The sequence below is a fragment of the Lathamus discolor genome, chromosome 6, assembly GCF_037157495.1.
Source record: "Lathamus discolor isolate bLatDis1 chromosome 6, bLatDis1.hap1, whole genome shotgun sequence".
Lineage (NCBI taxonomy): Eukaryota > Metazoa > Chordata > Aves > Psittaciformes > Psittacidae > Lathamus > Lathamus discolor.
This window is the reverse complement of record NC_088889.1, coordinates 6,905,375-6,929,307: the sequence shown is the minus strand read 5'-3', so window position 1 is coordinate 6,929,307 and position 23,933 is coordinate 6,905,375. Positions and strand designations below refer to the sequence as shown.

Sequence of the window (23,933 nt, the reverse complement as noted above, 5' to 3'; positions counted from 1 at the left end):
GCAGACCACAAAGTTTCATCTAAAAAACCCCCCTCTCCAGTAGCAGAACCCCCTTTGAGGTGAATTCTTTCTTGGGGATTTCTCTAAGTAGAGAACTGTGCAAAGCACACGGTTTAACTCCTCATCATGTGACATAAGGTTTTCTAAACAGCTTTTCCTTGTAATCTCTTTATAATCTCTTAGTCCAGCACCTTGCTCCTTCTATACAATACAAAAAACTACCTCTGGAAATTTGAAACCCCCATTTGGTCTCTCACAACCACAGGTGAGGATGTCAACTCCATAGGCTGGATTTCAGAACTGAGTAAGCAATTTGGCTTTTAATGGAAAACCAAAACGCACCCCAACCCCACACACCACAGCATAGATGCTGGAAAACTGGCACCCTGAAAATACAGGATCTCCCTTCCCATGTCAGGATATAGAAATGACTGAAAGTACGACAGAAATAACTGAGTAGGATACTGATCCTCACTTGTGGTAAAACCTGAGCATGTCTGACGTAAGCACAATTTAATCTCTTTTGTTTTCTTGTTTGTTGTATTTAATGATCACATTTAACAATAAGGCAGCAAAAGAACACTGCTTGGACATCCTAGCCTCTCTGGATAATGTACAAACAACAACAACAAACAAACAAACAACAAACCAGAAACCCCAACCCCCCCCAAGCCAACAAAAAAACCCAAACCAACTAAAAATAAAAAACAAAACAAATCCCCTCAGGATCCCCCAAAACCAAACAAAAACCACTACAAGAAAACCCAAAACAAAAGAGAAAAGGAAGATACTGATTTTTATTTGCAACTCGTACACTTCGTTCTAGATCTCTCCTTTCCAGTAAATGTAATAGGGGTCTGTTTATTCTACTGCTGTGAGGTAGTTCTAGTATCCTTGTCTTCATTAATGCCAGAGGAATATAAACTGTACTGTTCTAGTGCACAGAATGCCTTACTTCATGCTTACGGCATCTATCTCCATGTCCAGAAGAACAGGGTGTATCTGCCTAAAATCACAGATAAATGGAATATGTGATGAGACTGTAATAACATAACTCTAAAGAGGTCACCTACCTTTCTGCTTCATCATGATCTCAAAAACTCTTTTTACTCTAAATTAATCCGACCATTCGGAGGAAGGAACACACCAGGTAAAAAAAAGCCTTTGCCGATGGCAAAGATACCTATCCTAAAAAAGGGCAAGTGAATCTACTAAGTAAAATTGCTTATCTGTTAAGAAATCAACATGAAAGTGACAAAAACGGATGGACAAAGCAGGTGACATCTATATTGAGACAATTCCTAACGCAACCCATGTACAGCATAAGAGGTATCTTACCTGAGCTGGTGAGCACACTCAGGGGACTGCTGGAGGAAGTGAGTGCAGCGGTACCACTTGGTGTGTTCTGAGCTGCAGTGGCTGCAGCTGCTAATGCAGCCAGGTTCTGTAACTGCATCGCATTCAGTCCTGCAACACATTGAAGAATACACAGAGTATCTCCTATAATGGTCATCATCCTTCAAGCTTAACAGATCCAGCAGTCTTAGCACATTGCAAGGGAGCAATGGAAAGAAGCTTAAAAACAAGAGGCTTAATACTAGTTACTAGTTTTCCACATTGATATTCCTCGTTATAACTAAAAAAGAAGTCTTTCTTTGCCAAGATAGATGATTTTCAGTACAAGACCAAGTAGTCACTATCCCAAGATGTAGACAAAAGCATAGCAGCATTAACTGAGTTAAGCCAGGATCTGATAGCTCATCTGCAAGCTAGAGAACTTGCCTACACATCACGCCAATAACATCTTTTCTCATGCTGCTCTATACTCTTTGTAAAGGAACAGTAATAACTGCAGAATTCTTTCAAGAAGGCCTACACACCACAGTGGCCACAAAGTCACACCATCATTGGACCTTGCCCTCTTTTCCTGCCATGAGATTATCATCCATATCAACATTCTTCTGAATTCTGTATTTTAGCCATCCTTTGGTAAGCTAGCTCCACTCTTCAAATTCTGCCTCTCAACCCTTTTCCCTTATTTTCCTTTGCTGTTACTACCTGTATATATTCTAACAATTCCTCCTCTTTTCATCTGACTTCAGACAACCCCTACTAATTCTTCCCTACAAAATTAAAACCAAAATTAATTTCATTACCATTCATTTGCGAGATCAAAATGTCCTTGGAAAGACATGGCACCTTTTCTTTTGGATGGTTTGCAAGTACTTGGTGACAAAGCACATATCTCAAATAAACAAAATCTCAGTTTGCAATTTAAGTATGTGCAGACAACATAAGACTGCAAATGGCAATGAAGTATAAACTATTTATTTTGCAAAGAAAACTTCCACTACTTGCACAGTTCATTTTTTACAATCTTTTTCAATTGTTTTCTCTTTGTGACAGTCTGTTTCCTTAACTACGTTTAGTGCCTGAAACAAGAGGATTCTGCCTTTATTTAGATTCTCAAGGTGCCATTGTAAAAAAAAAAAAAAAAAAAAAAGGATTAAATTAAAATCAAGAAGTTGCACTTTTTGTTTTTATTGTGCTACATGCAGAGGGTTAAGAGGGCAAATCTTAAAGCTAGTGAAGAACAAAGCAGCCAAATCTTAAAGCTAGTGAAGAACAAAGCAGCTTGCTTCCTTTTAGAAGCAGTTTGGCATGCTCACCCTGCACCTGCCCTCTCACCATCACATTGTTTTCCCATCTACTTTCAAACAACATCACGATTAAATTTTGTCTACAAAGTCTATTGTAGTTTGGGATCTAATTGCCTACTTATTTTTTCTTCCTGTGAATTTCAAGAAAGATCAGCTGAAGAGGTCTAATATGAAAACAGTAAGCATAACAAGCTAAGGTTAGAATCAACATCAAGTATCAAAGAATGGTTTGGGTTGGAAGGGATCTTAAAGATCATCTGGTTCCAACCTCCCCACCATGGGCAGGGACATCTTCCACTACAATGATTGCTCAAGTATACATCAAAGTCCTTACAGTCTAAAATATAACACTTTGCAAAAGCTTCTAACTGTGTTGGTACACCCATCAGTAGAGAGTCAGATGTACAATGACACTTCCTTACCACTTCTAGATCAACCTCTGCACATACAGGACACATGATGTTGTGAACTACTGTACAACTCCAGAAGGCAATTTTAAAAGCTTAAAGTTCTGAGTATTAAAACCAAAACTATAGGGTTTTTTTTTTGTTGCCATCAGAAGAATTTTGAGCATGTGGTGAATGGAGTTACTAACACATAGATTTTTATTACCCACCCTGTGAAGACAGAAAGGAAAATCAATTTGCAGCCCAGTACTTAATGGCTGCATTCATACTTACATAATGAATGTTCTGACTAGCAGTTCACAGCAAGGAATTTAGCTCATACATATTAAGCTGGTATCTCCCTGAATGCAATAGCATAATCAATCATGATTCAAACGAAGGCATTAAAGAACCTAAATGAAGAACTAGATCACACTGCATCTCCAAATTTGAAGTATTTAAGAACAAAGAACTTAAAATGGGCAATCTAAGTATCCATTATCACATGCATTATTGCTTACTTCAAAACACAATGCGTCACATATGCACTTGTTTGGATAAAATAAGAGAGTCATCTTTTTGCACCCATAAGAGAAAACAATTTTAAAGCCAGAGGTAGGGAGATTACCAGCATATGACAATTTACCTCCGGGACAATGGTTAACTAAAATTAAGGAGGAAGATCCACATTTCTAACTGATTCCTGTCATTCCAGAGGAGTGGGTAAACTCAAGACTACTTATTCCAAATGAGGTTAACATGTCTACAGCCTTTTGTCTACTTTTTCTACCCTCCTCCTCTTTTCTTGGGCACTGAATTTGTGTTCTGGTGGAAAAAACTCACCTCCCATTGGGTGGAGGCTGCTCAGTGTGTTCAGGTTCCCAGATGATGCAGCTGCTGTCTGCTGAAGGAGCTGCAAATAAAGCTAGACATTACACCAAAAAACAAAACAAGAGTGAGAGTGAGGGCTGGCTCCGCTTTCTGGGAGAAACTGCATCACACCACAGCCAGAGCGCCGTCACAAGGGGAATTCCCACTGCCCATGCACCACACTGTAACAAAGCGTAAAGAGAATTCCCCTTACACGCTACAGCCAGAGCACCACCATAGTGAAAATCCACACTGCCCATGCAGATTGCAGCCAAAGCAACAGCACAATGCTTTCCTCACTCAACATTATCAGCGTTGAGGGAAGTTTAAAGCTAATACACCAAGACAAAAACCAGTGGAATCAGTAGTGAGAGAACGCCTATTCAAAGCACTTCAGGCAGGACTGCCACCCCTAAGGATATGATACTCAAGCCAGACTTAAAGAGCTGACACTGTCAGCAAAGAAGAAATGGCAAATACCATACCAGAACCAAAGACACACCATGAGAGAGAACCCACTCTGCTTTCCTTAAGCACAGCAGCCATGAGAGAAATTTCAAGCCTCAGCTCAGAAGCTAGAGGGATTTCCAGTTCCTTCCTCCATTAACTAGGTGGTGTTATAAAAAAATTCCAAACTACCAAACCTAAGGCTGTAGTAAAAGACAAAATGCCCCCACAGTACACCATACCAAGAATGCCATAACATTTTCCTTTTCTGTTCCATGGACCTTATGTTGTATGAATACAGTTCCCACAGTCACTCTAGCCAGAGCACATCAGTTTACCGAAAGGTCACACTTTAGGGACCCAGCAAAATCAACTCAAATCAGTGGCAAACAGCAGACTACTTTCTGTTATGTCAGTTTTACTAAAGACAGTGGCTTCTCTTTATTTTACTGTGCACTGTCTGATTGGTACTTCCAACCTGGTCACCTTTTCTATCTGGACAGCACCAACTACTATTCTAAGTTTCTCTGGAAGTGGATGAGAGAAATAAAGGCTGAAAAAAGTTGGAATAGGAATACAAGAATTATGTAAACCACATAAATATGAAAAGGGCATTTATATTGCATTGAAGCCATAATATATTAAGAAAATGTTCCCAATGCAAAGTCTTTCTACAGAAGACAGGAAAGAAACAAAGAAGTTTCAACAGTTATGGCTGCAGTGAATGGGGTTGAAATCCTCACTTAAATGTATCCTGACCAGTTGTTAGCACATAACTTAATTTCAGCCTCCTCATGCACTAAATGGGGATTAAGAACCCTGCTCATATCTACCAGGAGCCTTCTAAAAAATTAATCCATTAAACACTACAAGACAGGCAGACACTGCAATCCCTAAAGAGATGAAAAGAACCCAAATCAGAAACTCACTGCTAAGTATTGGGGTCCAAGTGTGTTGAGACCAGCCAGGTTTCCCCATATTGAGGCAGCACTGATCTGTTGCATTTGTTGCTGGAGTTGCTGAGCAATTCGTTTCTGCTCTTTGTCCTTCTGTGTGTCTGCAAATTTTACCACAATGGGAGAAGAGCAACCCTGCAAACAGCAATTCAAACAATTACATACTTGCTATCCCCAGCAGTCACAAAAATACTGCATTCAGACCCAGTCATTGGAAGCATTCTTCTTCCCTTCCTCTACATGCATTCATACACACACACACACACACACACACACACACACACACACATATATATTTAAACAGCACATTTCATTAAAGGTTTAATATCTCATTTGCTTTTAATCCTATATTCTATTTTGGTGTATTTTCTCTGCAGATGAAGTTTCTATCTCAAGCTCTAAAAATAGAAGCAGAACACACACAAAGGTCCAGGAGTAGCATTTGCGAAGGAACACACGCTGCACTTAGCCTTCTCTCTGCCCTTTAGTCCTCCAAACTCCACAGTGACTGCCTGACAAATTATATCATCTCTTGACACCCACTAACTTATTTTACCTCCATGGTTTGTGCTTGATGCATTGCTTTGATTGCTGTTTGCGCCATGGCTCTTGTTGTGAAAGTCACAAATGCACAACCTGAGGAAAGAACAGAAAGGAACCAAGTCATTCTTTTACACCCACAATCACTGGGATGAATAAAGACATGAAAATGGTGGTGGGCAGGAAAAAATGCTACCTTGAGCTGCAAAAGGCAGCATTCAGTGGAGAGCCTTGAACAGTCTGAAAAGCTTCCAGCTTACCTCGGCTCAGGCCATCTGGGCCACGTAATATCCTGCATTCTTCAATCTGCCCAAAGGGGGAAAACATCACTCGGATATCATTTTCATTGCACTTCTTGGATATCATTCCAATAAACAACTTTCTATCTTCTACTGCTAAGAAAGCAAAAGATAAAGAGTATTACCAGCAAGTATGTGTTTACTAGATCTTACTTTGTTGAGCCTTCTCCACCAGCTGCAGTTATTTCCCTTTTACTGAAGGTAATGGCTTGTCAAAACCAGATTCCCAATAATGGTATCTTCTCAATTTAAGAGGATGCCTCACTGAACCTTAAGGATGCACGTTTTAGGATGGTTTATGTTTACATTTTGCTGACTGTTTCTCCCTTGCAAGCCTGTGAACTGCAAGAACCTAATGAAAGAATATATCAGACTCATCACTTCCCTGTATCTCCTAAGTTCAGTTCCTGGTCAGTGAGAGAAGACTTGTATGTGTTTTATTGGGCTAATTTCATCCTCTTGCTTCTATCTCTCCTATCTTTAGACTACCAACATACCTAACTGTATCTAAACAGATAAAGAGAAGCAGAAATCTTCTTTCTAGCCTCTTTATCATGCCAATCACTTAAATTTAGATCTGTCTATTCTCTCACGCTCCTGTCTCAACAGTGGAAGCGACATCTGTTGCTAAACCAGAACAGTTTTAGTTCTATTTCAGATCCATCCATTCTGTTCTGTACCAAGTGCATGAAAATAACACCTCAGATCAGAACAATAGACCACATGCTACTGTCTCTAAATGCTGACGTTACCAGATACATTAGAATTGAATAGTACCTTTCACCGTGAAGACCAATTTAAAATAAATGGTGCAGAAAGACATTTATCTTAGCTTTCCAGTTAGTGGTTATGAATGTCAGTTTAAGGTCATTTAAGGGAGTGGGGTAAATTCAAATCCAGAGCAGAACTGTGTGTCTTGCTTTATTTATTTAAGGATGCTAATCACCTCTGAAATATTTGCTTTTAAAGAATGAAGCAAATTGTACAAAATACCATTTGGAAATATAAAATAGTCTGAAAATAGAAGATTCAGCACAATATAAAATATGGTATCATGAAAAACATAGCACAACTTGAAGCTTCAAGAAAGTCTTCTATTAAGTGCCATGGTGAGGGGAAATCAACATATTTGCTGAGTCTTCTATGGTGTTTTAGAGGAAAATTCCAAACTATTCCATGAATATGCATTTAACAGATTATTAAATCTTATGCTGTACCCAGTTCACTTTCAAGCTTAGAGCAGAAAGCTACTTTCAAATACTTTCTGCCATTCATTTTAGTTCAAGAGACCCAGAATCCCTTTTATTAACGGCAAGTTAAACTACTTCAACTGATGCTTTCCAATTTACATTTTCACCTACACCATTTACTAAAACTCATGTAATGACATAATAGGCTCAGAACTGTCACCCTAAAATTCCATTAAATACATTTTTCCTCTTTCCATTATTTTCCCAGGATATTTTTGTGCGTGTGTGTGTGGGGGGGGGGCGGTATGTGTGAGATGCAAGATCAGTTTTAATTTGAAGAACCTATTCTGCTCTCCTTCCAACAATAGTTGAAAAGAATTACTCCTTTCTAGATACCTTTACACAGAAACATATTCTGTATACAGAGGAATGTGCAGATGGAATTACTCCTACTAGATGTTACCCATATATTCCATCTTCTGTTTTCAATTATCTTAACATGTAAGTTTTCTGCAACCAGGACTGTATTCTCCATGATGCAATGCTAATCTTACATTAACTATGGCAAATGAAGAAAACAAATTCAGCTAAGCCTAGAAAGGCTGAAACTACAAGATGTTAAACACTTTTTTTGCTTATCTTGCAGCAATTTATATAAACACACAATCACTTGAGCATGTACATCTATAAACTCAGAACTGCATGGAAAAATGATCATTTACCCAATGGTAGATGCTAAATGTCTTAATCCATCTGAAATGGCCAATGTGCAGAAATATTCACAGTTTTTTTCTGTACTGAAAAAGTGGTGAATTTTCAATCTCCCTTGTATACCACAATAAGTTTTGACCCCCACCCTAGATGTAACAGGCCTTGCTTCAAATTGGTCAAGCACCTGAAAAAGCATTTCTAGATTTCATAGAATAGTTTGGGGTGGAAAGGACTTGAAGATCATCTAGTTCCAATACCCTGCCACAGGCAGGGCCACATTCCACTAGAGCAGGTTGCTCCAAGCCTCATCCAACCTGGCCTTACACACTGCCAGACATGGGGCAGCAACAACTTCTCCAGGCAACCTATTCCAGTGCCTCACCACTCTCACAATAAAGAACTTCTTCCTAATATCTAATCTAAATCTATGGTATTTCAGTTTAATACTGTTACCCCTCATCCTATCACTGCACTCATTGATAAAGAATTCCTCTCCATCTTTCCTGTAGGTCCCCTTTAGCTATTGGAAGGCTCCTGTAAGGTCTCCCCTGAGCCTTCTCTTCTCCAGGCTGAACCACCTCACTTCTCTCAGCCTGTCTTCCTGGGGAAAACGCTTCAGCCCTCTGATCATGTTCACAGACCTCCTATCGACCTGCTTGAGCGGGTCCATGTCTTTCTTATGCTGGGGTCCTCAGAGCTGAACACAGTACTCCAGGTGGTGTCTTATGAGAGTGGAGTAAAGCAGGAGAATCACCTCCCCTTGACCTGTTAGCCCTTCTTTTGATGCAGACCAGGATATGTCTGACTTACGGGGCTGCAAGTACATATTGCTGGCTTATACTGAGTTGTTCATTCACCAGTACCCCAAGTCCTTGTCTACAGGGCTGCTGTCAATCCACTCATCACCAAGAATGCATTCATTTGGGAATACCCTGACCCAGGTGCAGGACCTTGCACTTGGCCTTGTGGAACTTCATGAGGTTCACATGGGCCCAGCTCTGTAGCCTGTCAGGGTTCCTCTGGATTCTTCCCTTTAGGGTATCAGCCACAGCACTCAGCTTGGTGTCACTCACAAGCTTGCTGAGGGGTGCACTCAATCCCACTGTCCATGTCCCCAACACATATTTAAACCACCTTAGTACAAAGAAGAACTCACTGGATGTTTCCCTAACTGACAATGTGGCTCTACCACAAGCAGCAGCAGTGGGAGATACAGAGTCATGGAATTTTAGAGACATCAGTTAAGCTATTATATTAAAAACACAACTCTTTTTGTCTCCAATTCAAGAGGACTTCATCAGAAGCTGTTAACAACAGGAAAATCCTCAAGCTTCCCTATTGATGCAACCTAATTGAGAATATACTAAAACTTACCATTACTCTTTTCACTGTCAGCTGGTTTCATCTGGATAGGATGGTGCATCTGAAATGTAAAAAGATTATTTAATCCTAGATACATTCACTTTATGAAATACATCCCATATAAATTGTGCAAGAAAGAGGAAGAAGACCTAAACTGCCCCTACAGAAATGCATATGTAACAGTACACAGATTTCTAGAAGAAAGAAAAGTTTTCTTTAGGATATGCCATCATTTCTCCTTGGAGAGTATTACAGGAGTCATGACTACCTACTTCACTACCATATGTTCAAAAATTCCCTTAAGATCTGTTATCATATAAATCTCACGACATTGCTCTTTTGAATAGTTCTTTTAAAACATGATTTGAAGGCAGGATTATGTTTGTACATCAGTGGTGCTAGAGCTCAGAAAAACACAAGAGTTGTGCTAAGAAAGCATGGCTCTTCTCTTACCCCTGGGAGGATCTTCATGTTGTGAAGAGCATTCTGTGCTTCTAGTGCAGCTTTACGGGTATAAAATGTAACAAAACAGCACCCTGCAATGGAAACAAGATTTCAGCCAAGAAAGAACTAACAGTCTGGACAGGCAAGTCCAGCCTCTATCCTTCCAGTGCAAAATTTAGGACAAGAGGTTAGACATTGAAACCTGGAGGTACTACTGATAGAAATCTTCTTTAAACAGTTACTAAGTGCAATAACATAGGATACATTCAGAACTGACCCAACATCACCAATACACTATTAGAACAAATGTTCAGATACATTTGCCAAATAATTGTTGACTACTTCCATTATCAAACTCAACAACTATTTGCTAGTACCAAAAATTTACCTGGTTTCATAGGAAATAAGATATTGCACATAACTGAACTGCAAATCCAGGTACAGCATTTAGTTAGTATTTAATGCACACAAGTATTTGATGACACACAAATGACTAAGACCTCAATTATATATTTTATCTGAAACTGTGATGCTTCCAGCAACATTTTCATTATATTGTAGCATCACAAAGATGATCTGGAGCAACACAGTATTAATTGTAATTATAATCCATACTTTTCAAGCATCCTGATCACTTAATGGCTGGACAGTAGTTAAAATATAATCAGACACACAGGCTTAAGACTATAAAGCCTGGGCTATCATGGACATCTGGTCACATAAAGCTCCTCACAGGGATGTTTGAATAAGCTAACAAACTTAAACAACTAAGACTAACTACATGAAAGCAGCTAACACTCCTAGTCTCAAGTACAGAAGTTCTCACCTTTGCTCTGAGGAGGGTTTTGGCTCCTGTCCCTCAAGACATTGATTTCATAGACAGCACCATACTGTTCAAAAAGTTCTCTTAGATCCTTCTCACACCAGCTCCGTGGGACCTGACCCACAAACATCTTGATAGCATCTAGATCAGGTTGGTCTGGGTGATCCAGTGTGCCATTCATTTTCTTTGCACTATGGAAATCAAGAATAAATTTCTGGTTTGTATCTTTCCGCAGGTTTTAGATGTTGTTGCAGCTAGAAGCGTACTTACAGTGAGATTAAAATATTGATTTCTACACATATATAAATACGCATGATTAAAATATACATATAAGGAGACTCCTGCATATTCCCAGTCCTGCATACCAGAGAATATTCAGAAACACCACTGTCATGTTTTAAACCCAGCTGGCAAGTAAGTACCACACAGCTGCTTGGGGAGGAAAGTCAGAAGAATGTATAACCCCTGGGTTGAGATAAGAACAGTTTAATAATTTATATTAGAAATAATACCACCAATAACAATACTGATAATAATAACAGGGAACAACAACAAGCAAGAAATAAAAAGTCAGAAAACACGATGCACAATTGCTCACCACCCACTGACTGATACCCAGCCTACCCTGAGCAGCTATTGACCCCTTCTAGCTAACTCTGTGCAGTTTACATCCTGAGCATGATGTTCTAGAGTATGGAATACCCCTCTGGCTAGTTTGGATCAGCTGTCCTTGCTGCACTCCCTCTTGGCTTCTTAAGGTGTGCTATCAGCATTATTCTCAGACTAAAGCCAAAACAGCACTGCACCAGCTACTAGGAAGAAAATTAACTCTTATTCCAGCCAAACACAGGACAATCATTCACATTCACTGGCAAGGTGTGTACTTGGAAACCAAACACTCTCTACACAGCTGTTTAAAACTTCTCTTAATGCTTGTTCTTATTTGTAGTCAACATCTGGGATTCAGAACATAAGTCTGTTGAGATGACTAAAAAAAATATCACTAGTTGAACCGCGTTAATTTTTACATGAAAAAGAAACCAGAACAGGAAGGAACCTGGACTCAGTTTACCCACAGATCACTGAAGTTACCAGTAACCACTGAAAATAAGAGGATAGTATTTTCTTCATTGTTTTTAAGTGTGACTACCTGGAACTATTTCCCAGGAGAAGATCCATCTTAACACAGAGAAACAGGTAAACTGAAGAGATGAGACATTTCTTTAAAGGACTACCAAGCAATAGCTCATTGTGAAACTAGGGAGCTTTCAGCAATATCTGGCAAACAAAGACAAGCTTAGGTTGTACATGAAGAGGCTGGGATTAGACAATCTATAGTCAGCCCCACACTGAATCAAGTTGAGTAATGGCAGGGTGTTAATATAGAAAAGGTTATTTCTTAGACTACAACAATACAGAAGTTTTGAGTATGGAAATCTTCAATAGGCTTCAAGGCATTAGCTCTAACTGTATGAACAGCCTATTATAAAACGGTGTTATGTTCCACACAGCTTGTTGACAATCACACACTACTGCCTGTATTGACCCCTCATTGTTCGGCAAGTGCAATGTGAGGTCTTGTTATCTGTTGTCACAGTCTAGTATACCACAGGACCTCTCTCTGTGGAAGACTGACTGCAACAACATCCTATTGTAGCTATAGTGATTAGTTGGTTAGAACTGCTGACCAGACCCTGCATAGTCTAGAAGGGACGTGGGGCGAGTGGAACAGTAACCACACCAATGATCTCCACTGCCCCTGGTCTCTTCATTGAAGAATACAGGTGGCCTTCTACAGCAGTCAGCTCTCTTCTTCACTGCTTTTTTAACTGTAAATATAGGTTTTGAAGGGCTTATTGACACATTAAACATATGTTTAAGTTACTCACTGTCCATCTGCAATCATATTCCCCCCTTGAACAGAATTAAAAAAAAAAAATCAGTAAAACAAGATTTCCAAACCAGGTAAAATTTAGTTAATTTCCCCCCTCAATATGCTGATGTTCAGAGCCTAAGGAAGGACTGATGCCAGGGAAAGATCATAATTTTGTAGCTGTAAGAACAGATATAGAATCACAGAATGGTTTGGGTTTGAAGGTAGGGACACCTGCACCAGACCAGGTTGTTCCAAACCCCATCCAACCTGGCCTTGAACACTGCCAGCGATGGGGCAGCCACAGCTTCTCTGGGCACCCTGTGCCAGCACCTCAGCACCCTCATGGGAAGATTTTTTTCCCAATATCTAATCTAAATCTATCCTTTTTCAGCTTTAAGCCCTTCCTCCTTGTCCTGTCCCTACAGGCCCTTGTAAAAAGTCCCTCTCCAGATTTCTTGTAGGCCCTCTTTAGGTACTTGAAGACTTACAAGGTCTCCCCTGAGATCAAAAGCAACAAAGCTTCTTACTAGAAGGAAAGGAAATCATCATAAATCCTTTTACTCCGCTCAACCTTTCCACTCAGAAAGGGTGAGCACATCTCCAAACAGTCAAGGCAAACAACACCTTTTACAAAGAAAAACAACTGGAAACATTTACCCTCTTCCAACAATAATCTTCAGCCCTGTCTTCTATGCCATAGGTAGCTGCAAGAGCTTAGCATGGCTCTTATTAATTGGGCAACTCTTAACATGATCTCTACAGTATTCAAGGAATCTTTCATTCCTAGTTAAAACGTCTAGTCTGGAGTCATTAACAGGGAAGAACAGAAGCTGTTCTCCCAACAACTGATTTAAATAACTAATTTTATAACATCAGCACTGGCAGCATACTATAAACAATACTGCCAAATAGCTTTATTCCTCCTTAGCCCTCATCCCCAAACTTGTAAAGATCATTTTCCTCCTGTGCAGGATCCAACATCAACTGTCAACACCCAGTAGGATTTCTTCAAGAAAACAAGCTGCAGGCTCTCCTGTCTCTTTCCCCCATGTTGTTCCCCACAAGGGGAGTTCATTGGACAACAGAAGCTCCAGAGACAGCAATTCCAACTATCACTTCAGTTATAAATTTAGACATGAAGACAGAAATACTTACACAGGGCTGGCATTCAATGAGCAATGGTCCACCATCATCTCTGGGAGAAAATCCAACTTGAACGCAGCCATCACCTCAGTCTGTGACAAACTACTAACACTAAATCAGTGTATTGCCTAACCCCCAAACAACGCCACTTCCAAAAGTCCTGCAGGTCTTAACACTCAGCCACACAAAAAACACTCAAACCACAGAAACAGAAGCTCGGGGAGACCAGCAATAGACACCACAGAAACAAGGCTGGACTGGGAAAGGGACATGGAATCCCAGATTAAAAAGGGGATGTGACCATGTGAAGGGAGGCTCAGCTTAATACACAATGAAAGTGCTGATGCACTGGGCTTGTTTTGTGCAATTTTCCCTGGCGAAGCAGTACTGAGTGCACTGTCAGATAAACAGAGTGTCAGATCCATGAAGATAGCAATGGGTAACAGAGCAGAAAGAATACAAACTACAGTCTTTCCATCCCCAACTAACTCCTTGCCTCCCAAAAAGGCAGTACAAGGCCCTGAGGTTTAGACTGATGCTTCTCATAACTGCCAAAATTAAGGTATGAAGCCAAGAAGTTCCTTCACCACCAACATTTACAATGGCAGATTTTACTCTTTTTACCTTGTGCAGTGTTTCTGCTACGCTCCTAACTTCTAGGGAGGATGCTACCTGGTTCTCTGAACCTGTCAAAACAATCACAGCTAAGAAAATTTGATTATTCAAAAGTACCTCAGAACACCAAAACCTACTCCTTAACAAAAGCAAAACATACATTGTTCTGGAAATAATGCTTTGCCTATCATGCATCTATAAATTCAGAGATATACTGAGTCTATAGGTGATAAAGGGGAAAAAACTCAGTCATTTGTTGAAAACTTATAATCTTTGAAAACACTGATCAGAACATGTTCTGGTATCCTCAGCATAAGAAGGACATGGGGCTGCTGGAACAAGTCCAGAGGAGGCCACGAGGATGATCAGGGACTGGAGCACCTCCTGTATGAAGACAGGCTGAGAAAGTTGGGGGTGTTCAGCCTGGAGAAGAGAAGGCTGCGTGGAGACCTCAGAGCAGCCTTCCAGTACCTGAAGAGGGCCTACAAGGATGTTGGAGAAGGACTCTTCATCAGGGACTGTAGTGATAGGACAAGGGGTGGTGGGTTCAAACTTAAACAGGGGAAGTTCAGGTTAGATATAAGGTAGAAGCTCTTTACTGTGAGTGTGAGGTACAGGCACAGGTTGCCCAGAAAAGTGGCAACTGTTCCATCCCAGGCAGTGCTCCAGGCCAGGTTGGACAGGGCTTGGAGCAACCTGGTCTAGTGTGAGGTGTCCCTGCCTATGGTAGGAGGGTTGGAACTGGATGATCTTAAGGTCCTTTTCAACCCTAGCTATTCTATATCAGGTGCTTCATCTTATAACAGGAGTAACATGCTGTTCAAGGAACTGTGAGATGTATTTACATTACACACCTCTTGTTAACTCTCCAATACCGAATGACTGGGGAGATAATCTGACTAATACAGGAAGCATTAGGAGATGAAGAAATTATTTGACTGCAGGAATCAAGTGCTGCAGAGGCAGCTGGGTGTGCCCGAACACTCCAGGAGGGATCACTAATTCAAGTCCAACATGAATCCAGATGAGCCTTACATATACAGTTAATATAACCACAAAATAAACTGTTAAAAGCATCAAGGAATGCATGCTGAGGTGGCTGTGATCACTTCTTTCCATGACTGCAGTCCATGACTGCAACATGTACCTGCAGTTATTAGGCTGGCCAGTATATATAGATTGCTTTACACTTGCACAGTTACAGCATGTCAGTTATTTCTTTCATAAAGAACTGTTTCTAGCCCCTGAAAAGAAACAAAACAAACCCCAAAACAGGAACATTTCTGATCTTCTGCCTATAGTGGGTTTGATTAAAAGGTTATTTAAAGGAGTTAGGCCTGGTAATATAAAAAGATCTGCATGTTAATGCAAAATAAGAGAAGACATGAATTTAGCACACAATCACAGAATTATAGAATGGTTTGGGCTGGAAGGGAGCTTAAGGCCATCATTTCTCTGTATTTCTCCCAGGTTACCTGTCCTTGCTTCCACCCTCTTCCACAAAAAGGAAACGGGTTTCCATTTTGTGCTGGAATTTGTCCAGGAGCTGCTTGTTCATCCACGCAGGTCTCCTGGCGTTCTTCCCCAGCTTCCTCTTTATTGGGATGCATTGCCCCTAAGCTTGGCAGAGGTGACTGTTGAATATCAACCAGCTTTCCTGGGTCCATCTTCCCTCTAGGGCTTTATCCTGTGGTACTCTACCAAGCAGTTAGGGCCAAAGTTTGCTCTCCTGAAGTCTTGGGTACTGAGCTTGCTTCATACCCTTCTCGCTGCCCTAAGGATCTTGAACTCCACCATTTCATGGTCATTGCAGACAAGGCTGTTCTCGAGCTTCACGTTCCCCAACAGCCCCTCCTTCCTAGTGAGAGCAAGGTGCAGCACAGCCCTTCTCCTTGGTGGCTCCTCTATCGCTTGGAGAATGAAGTTATTACCAACACATTCCAGAAACCTCCTGGATTGTTTATGCCCTGCTGTGCTGTCCCTCCAACAGATAATCGGGATGGTTACGTCTCCCCATGATTACTAGGGCTTATGAATGAGAGGCCTCCATCCACTCAGTCTTCCTGGTTGGGTAGCCTGTAGCAGACTCCCACTATGTCACCTGTCCACCATAAGCTCATGGTTGGCTCCTCACCCATCCCTAAGCAGAGCTCCATTCACTCCAGCTAATCACTGACATAGAGGGTGACACTCCCTCCTCATCTTTCTTAGCTGCTCTTCCTGAAGAGCCTCTATTCTTCCATCTCAACACTCCAGTCATCATACATCAGATATTCAACAGTAACTGATTTATGCATGCTCTTACCATGTTTTAAATACAAGAAACTTTAATGAAAAAGGTGTGAACTATCTGCTAAGCACCACTGTTAAGAGCATGCAAATAAACACTAACAGAGGTCAAATTACTAGCTTTCAGGGAAATTACTTGTACCTACCTTCAGACATATCTTACAGTCTTCTCACTTGAAAAATGCCATGTTGGGTGGAGCACATCACATTCAAACGTTAAACTAAGCCTAGAGACGGCTTGGTGGATTTGTCTCAAATGAGCCCACAGAGAGAAACACTTCAGATTTACATTATTAGGACAACAGAAGATGTAGTGGTGTTCTTGCCACTGCTCACATAGATCTATAGACCAACACCCTAAATTCTGAGCCTAGCTGTGAAGACCAGAATTCATTCATTTTCAGAATTCATTCCCCCTGAAGGGGGCCTATAGGGATGCTGGGGAGGGACTCTTCGTCAGGGACTGTAGTGACAGGACAAGGGGTAACGGGTTCAAACTTAAATAGGGGAAGTTTAGATTGGATATAAGGAGGAAATTCTTTCCTGTTAGGGTGGTGAGACACTGGAATCGGTTGCCCAGGGAGGTTGTGAGTGCTCCATCCCTGGCGGTGTTCAAGGCCAGGTTGGATGAAGCCTTGGGTGGGATGGTTTAGTGCGAGGTGTCCCTGTCCATGGCAGGGGGGTTGGAACTAGATGATCTTGAGGTCCTTTCCAACCCTAACTATTCTATGATTCTATGATTTTGGTCATCTTTAGTTTTTTAAGCAGCCAGTAAAATACCCTAGCAGCCATGCCCACTGTAGGTCTGATGAAAGATGATGCTGGCAACAGACACTCTAGAAAATGGGTTTTAAAGAGGTTACTAAGATTGATTAGTTAGATTGATTAGTGAAGAAAATCACTAAGTTATTATGATCTTATGCACACCCCTTTCCTCATATCTATTCCTCAAAATGGAAGTTATACCTGCTTGTTCCGTCAAGACAGAACTCCAACAAGTTCAGGCACTGTGATAACACTCCACGTCAAATTCAATCTACAGGTTTGATAATAAAAATATTAGTTTTGTGCAACTATCCTGCTACACAGTAATTTTTAATTCTTCTTATACTTAATTTCTTCTTCTATGTGCTCACTTTAATGGCAGTGCCAAAAATTTCACATGCTGTTATGTACAGTTTGGGGTAATGGTGAATAAATATCTGAAGGTATGTTAGCCAAGATTCAGTGCCTCAGGGTACCATACTTCTGCACTAATGATAGCAGTTTTAGTGACAAAACTCTACAACCAGGTTTGTTTTAACATTATTTAGTTGAAGGCATCAAACTAGTAAAATTAAAAGACTTGCAGAATTCACTTGTGAAAAGGAATTTTTCACTCTTGCAAAGAGTGGAAAAGGATGGTATTTCTCTACTGCACAGAGAATTAAAGAAGGAAGCGAAGTTTCTTTGGAATTATAAAACTCACAAAAGTCATGCTAGCTATTCCTCACAAAGAAAGAAAAATAAGAGAGCTAAACACACTTATTTTTTGCTCAGATGTCAAATTCCTGCTGGCTTCCAGATCCATTCTTTGACTGTTTCTATTCAAAGGATAATAGAAACAATGTCTGAAATTCCAAGCTCTATGGACTGTAGCTACACATTTAAACGTGGTGCTAATCTGACAACATGAACATTAAAAACTTCTACATACTACAGATTAAATCTTTCTTTTCATGCTTCTGAAGTCCTGAATTAAGCTGCAGAATCTATTGCTATATATGCTCCTCAGACTGTAGAGTATAAATGCTAAAAGTCTGGCTTTTAAGTTTATAGAATTACATCACATCCTGGGGCATAAAATCTAATAAAGAAAACCCAAACCAAAGAACAAACCACAAACCCCAAAATTCTGTGTTGAATCTTCTTTCCTAAGAAAGCCTTGGTCATTTCAACGAGGACATAACTCTGAAAGCTAAAGATAAGACCACTTTTTATTTGATACAGTCTGAACCTCAGACAACACACACAAATCTGAAGCTGAGGGACTACTGGGACGGTGAGAGCAAGCGATGGGAAAGGATGCAGGCTATGGGAAATCAGACACTGTGAAGCTGTGAAGGAGACAGGTCCTAGAATAAACTTCCCCTTGGATTATCTGTGCAAATCCAGATCCCTACAGTGTTGCTGAATTGCAGTTTTGGTTTTGAACGGATAACCCCTAAGTTACATGCATCAAAATCCAGTAAGTATTTGTCAATATTCTGTTGTTTCACTGCTGATCAAGCAAGCCTGTGGTCAGAACACTTTCTGCCCATGTTGAAATCCAAACTGTCTCCCCATGCCTCACTGGGTACAGGAAGCCTCCACCTAATTGCCAAATGGCAATTTCTTCCTTTGCCAATCTCCACGACAGTTATGCACTGAGGGTACACAAATCTGACACATTCAGAATGCTGAATTTATCATTAAGATACCTGAATTTTGGGGCTCCCTACAATTTGGACTGAATGAACTGAAACCCGTTTTTATTTATATGAAGTTTTTGTAGAAGTACCCAGGTGAAGAAAAATGATAGAAGGGGATGACACTTGCTTTTACCTCAGAAATAGCAAAGTTCCACAGTGTTCTCTCTCATGCATTTATTTGAGAGCATTTAATCCCTCCAGACCTAGATGGATTTTCACAAATCAGGTTAAGTAAATTTTATTCTAAAAATAGCTTATACTCAGCTTTTTTCCTTCCCTTCCTCAAACTGTTTCTGCAACAAGAATGAGGTGTATCAATATATTTTTGACCTACTTTGCTGGCTTACAGGATGTAACTTCTACTCCAATTAATCCTTTGAAATCTCAAAAGGAATGAATTCCAACCTGGAGAATCCCAAGACTCCCAGCCAGCAGATGAAGCAGCAAGTCACCTTTCCCTCTGGCTTACAGGATGATGTTTTCTCTGCCTAAGCGCTCTAAGAAAGGCAAAAGTAAAATGGCAGCTAAATGTACCCTTTTATTTAATAGTAAAGACAAATGATTAAGTTATATAAACCCTATTTTATAAAATGAGGGAATTAAGATAATTTTCTAGAAAAGGAGATATAACTTTGCACCAAAGTTTGCACAAAATAACAATTTTTAGCTTATAAAAAGATTGCTATATGCATCAAAATACTGCACATAAGAACTACCACCTTCTAGCTAACATTAGAAAGGAACATTAGGAAGTAACCTGAGCTTTAAATACAGACTAATCAATAATTATTAAGATTTTAGACCCATTTGTCTAATGCACATAGTACTAGGCATTATCAGAAGGAAACCACAAACCAGACTGTGTCCGCTGTGGCAGCTCTCAAGTTCTTTAGTCAGAACTTTCTACCTTTCTAAATCAGGATACCCAGTGCCAAAACTTCATATGAAAATATATATGGAAGACACCATATGAAGGGGTTCTTAACTAAGCTGGTCAGGAAAGACCTACTGCTTGAACATGCTGTTTCAGAGAGGCATCAGGGGACTGCAAGCTGTGGCTGAAGAGAAGGCTCTATGTTTCAGCTCTGTAACAAAGTGATGCAAAAAAACCAAGCAACTTCCCTTAGCTCCTCTATTTCCAAATGTCACACACCCCAAACCAGGATGTGTTGATGCTTCCCTGGGACATGAAGAAATGAGAATACTGTTTGCTATACAATAAACCTAAACACTAGAGAGGTAACACTGGACACAAATATGCCAATACATAGTGAAGAAAGCTGCTCCCATGGATGTGTCTTACCTCCTTACAATAAATCCAATGAGTCTCAAGATCCTTCAGTGACTTCTGCCCGTTTAGCTGTCCCATAGCCAATAGCCAGAGTACTTCAGAGCTACCTGGATACTGATGGACAAGGGCAAGACCCAAATGTTCTGTTTTAACCTTCCCCTGACTTAATGCTAAATGATTAGGATTTTAATGCCTTGACACATTTACTGCTCTGATACATTTATCTGAGTAGGAACAGTGGATTAAAAAGTTTTCAGGAAAGAATAACAGTATAAGTCTCATGCGTTGTTTCCTTTAAAAACAGGCCAATAAAAATCCAACCGAGCTCTCTGCAGCAGATGCCTATTATTTCTATTAATGAAAATACTTCCGCATTAGAGTACAGACTGCACAAAGGTATCCAGTTCCTCTTGTTTGTTCCTCATGCTGTGTGCTTTAGTGCAAAGGCACTTCAAAGGGCACCAAAGTAGTCTAGAGCACCAGGTCTTTAGACAGGCCAGTGACCTTAAGCAATCACTTTGCTGGAAGTGCAAAAAAGTGAAGTCCAGGAATCAGCTAATGCTGATAGAAACATCTTTGACCTTAATGTAACACACAAGTAAGGCTCGTATCTAACGCATCATCCACATACCAACACGATGCCAAACATTTCTGCTTTGACTGCCACATGTTTATTTATTTGATCAGTTTAGGTGTCCCTCCTGCTTCTATTTCAAACAACAAGCAAAGAAGTGAATGCACATATCAAGTGTAAAAGGTTGTGTAGCTATTACCTTCTTAAGCAGCTAGCATTGTGAACCTCACTTCTCAAATGACAGCTAAAACCCCAGAATCTTAATGACTGATACAACAGCATTCCTCTGAGGAGGAAAATAGATGGCATTTCATATTAAGAGTTGATTTTTGGAACTCTTTGTTGGCAGGATAGAACAGATACAACAAACTTAAACGAGTGCAAGAACAGACTGGACAAGTACTTGGAAGAGACCCATCAGAGGCTACCAGACAAGCCACAAGTTTGGTTCTCCTCAGCTGAAAACAAGAGGCTGAGAGACCACTGAGTCAGTTTTGTGGTGGAAACAAACACCACAGATTACTAGCCTTTATGACTGGCAAAGATAGGTCTGGAACAAGCCAAAGAGCACTCACTTGTGTTGGGAAAAAACAAAAAGCATTAGGGGAAAAAAAAGAGATGTCCTGTTAAAAGTCTCAAGAACTAACCTGTACACATACTAGGTAAATGCTAATTAGAAACACAGGTGTTATCAGCACTATATTCAAATGCTTTAGTAAGTAACAGCAAACCCACCACCGCCCCAAAACTACACAACAAAACCCCCCCAAACCCATACCCCTGGACTTGTTACAGGAAATGCCACAGCACAGAGAGAAACCACACTTTCCCCGCTTTTTAAAAAGCCTTGCAATCGCTTTTAATATGCCACTATATAACTGATGAACAAATTCGATCTCTTATATACACAATATCTGGCTCACTCTGAGGAAAACTTACACCAAATGGCAGACAGTAGCTCTGCAATACAAGAGCTCACCTACTACCTACCAGGAAATATGTTGTAACATCTCTTCAAATCTGAGAAGTCGAAATAACTGCAACAAGATCCTGCTCTGCCAGTACTGCTAGTAACAGGATGCCTAACAAGAACTCAGGAGCAGCTGATTTATCATTTTTATAGCAGACATCTCTCATAGCAGATGAATGAAGTTCACAAACTTTAGGACACTGGCATCCACACTTCTTCAATTTTCGTCTCACTTCTCTCTGACATACTGTCCCTTCTTATGCTTGCCTGAGAGGGGACACATAAATATGCTAATGGGGCTGTGGGCATTGGAATTCTGCAATATGATGACCCACAGCTCTGCAGACAATGATCTGCTTCTCTAGGGCAGAACAGCTGCATGATGTCCCCCTGAGTTTTACTGTCTCAGTGCATAGCTGTCAGCTAACACAGCACCAGGAGGCTGCTCACCCAGTGCTTCACCCACTGCAGCTGTAGCTTCTGCTTCAGTGATGATACCACAAAGACTTGCACAGGCATTACCAAAGAGAAAGAAATGGAGTAGACTGGCAGTGAAATCACCTCCTGAAGATAACCTCAGATACCCTTCTCCATCCATAAAATTTCTCATTACCCTATGACAACAAAGAATAAGGAAGCTGACAGCCTCCAAAGCCCTACAGTTTGAGGTTACTTAAATATTTTTGCATTACTCTGAGATATATCACAACTATTATTCCCAGAACCTGTATCTATTTAATTCTTTTTTACACAGAGTCAGAAACTCCAAAGAACTTCAAATATCAGAGATTGCAATAGTGCCATTTACAAAGCGACAGACAATGTTAGTGAGTATTTACCTGGGTTTTTCCAAAGGCAGCCAGTATTCACCTACCCTGTTTTCAAGTACAAACATTAGCACCAGAAATCAGCTAACGCTCTGGTAGGAACATCTTTGACCTGCACAGCATTAGGATAGCAGTCTACTACATCAGCACAGTGAAATAAGTAAGATGTCCACGTAAGTAAACTCTTCAAATTATAATATTTTCTTAGAAAGACCATCTTTTCTTTGGTGTTTAATTATCTTTTCATTACGCCTGTTCTTAATCATACATGAAACACTTTCATTAATCTTCACAGAAACATAACATGAGAGGTACCAGGACTGTTGTCTTTCCCTTATCATGAAGTACAGTTTCTCTTGCTAGCTTTAGACTTCAGTTATGTATTTAAAGTTCCCGACTGTGACCTTCAGAATAGTGATCTGAAATGCATGTTAAATTCTTGTGTTTCCCAGCTAAATTTTGTTTCTTTATCCTACGTATTTCCATAGAAAGATCAAGGGAATGGAGAGGCAGATGAAAATCAGCATTATCACCTATTTCTTGGTAGCAATAGTGAATTAAAAATAAAACCAAAACCCCACGACACAGTAAAACTTCCTGTGATGCAAAAGTGACAGCGGAAGCCTGGCTGAGTAGATACTGTATGAAAGCTACAAGACATGAAGCAAATAAGCAGATGAACAAATTGCCAAAAGATCAAATCATGAATCTGGAACAATAAATGCATGACAACCTATTAGAGCATCTCTACTTGTAGAACAGATAAGAACAAGCCTTAATGCAGGCTCCCTAGAATAATTCATTTCAGCTACTCACAGACAAGGAGAAATCATCACATGTTTTTCCCTCTTTGCAAGACATTTTACAATTAATAATTGATATGAAGAAGAAGCATTGATGTATGAATCCCAGGACAATTGCTTTTAAAGCAGAAGCATATAGGTTTCTTTCCCTCAATCTATGAAGACATAAGCTTTAAAACTATCAAAACAACCTATAGACGATTTAATCCTTTTATCCTATCTGTAGGTTGTGCAGGTTTGTAAATAGGTATGAAATGTGTACTTGGGGTACTGCTTAAGCTTTACGGGAAGGTTTGCAAATGAAAGTATCAGTTAAAAATTACTATTTTCTGTAAACATCTGCCAACATTCCAGCATAGTTTGAGAAGCATTTTGAGTTTTTCTCATCATAATGCTAGAACACAACA

General features: G+C 40.2%; 1 protein-coding gene across 16 annotated transcripts in view; it reads right to left on the bottom strand.

Moving 5' to 3' along the window:
• CELF1 (CUGBP Elav-like family member 1) overlaps positions 1 to 23,933 on the bottom strand; it is a 66,223-nt gene that overhangs the window by 19,378 nt on the left and 22,912 nt on the right. For 5 of the 16 annotated variants that reach the window (XM_065682903.1, XM_065682908.1, XM_065682904.1 and 2 more), the window contains 8 exons: positions 10,692 to 10,879; positions 9,875 to 9,957; positions 9,434 to 9,482; positions 6,120 to 6,254; positions 5,876 to 5,955; positions 5,293 to 5,454; positions 3,890 to 3,971; positions 1,339 to 1,467 (listed from right to left, as the gene is read on the bottom strand). In XM_065682903.1, the coding sequence (XP_065538975.1) occupies positions 1,339 to 1,467; positions 3,890 to 3,971; positions 5,293 to 5,454; positions 5,876 to 5,955; positions 6,120 to 6,254; positions 9,434 to 9,482; positions 9,875 to 9,957; positions 10,692 to 10,869 (898 nt within the window). In that variant the 5' untranslated portion in view covers positions 10,870 to 10,879. Of the gene's footprint in view, positions 1 to 1,338; positions 1,468 to 3,889; positions 3,972 to 5,292; positions 5,455 to 5,875; positions 5,956 to 6,119; positions 6,255 to 9,433; positions 9,483 to 9,874; positions 9,958 to 10,691; positions 10,880 to 13,719; positions 13,794 to 14,331; positions 14,351 to 23,933 lie in introns of those variants that run through there. The other 11 variants (XM_065682894.1, XM_065682895.1, XM_065682893.1 and 8 more) reach the window with 6 other exon arrangements.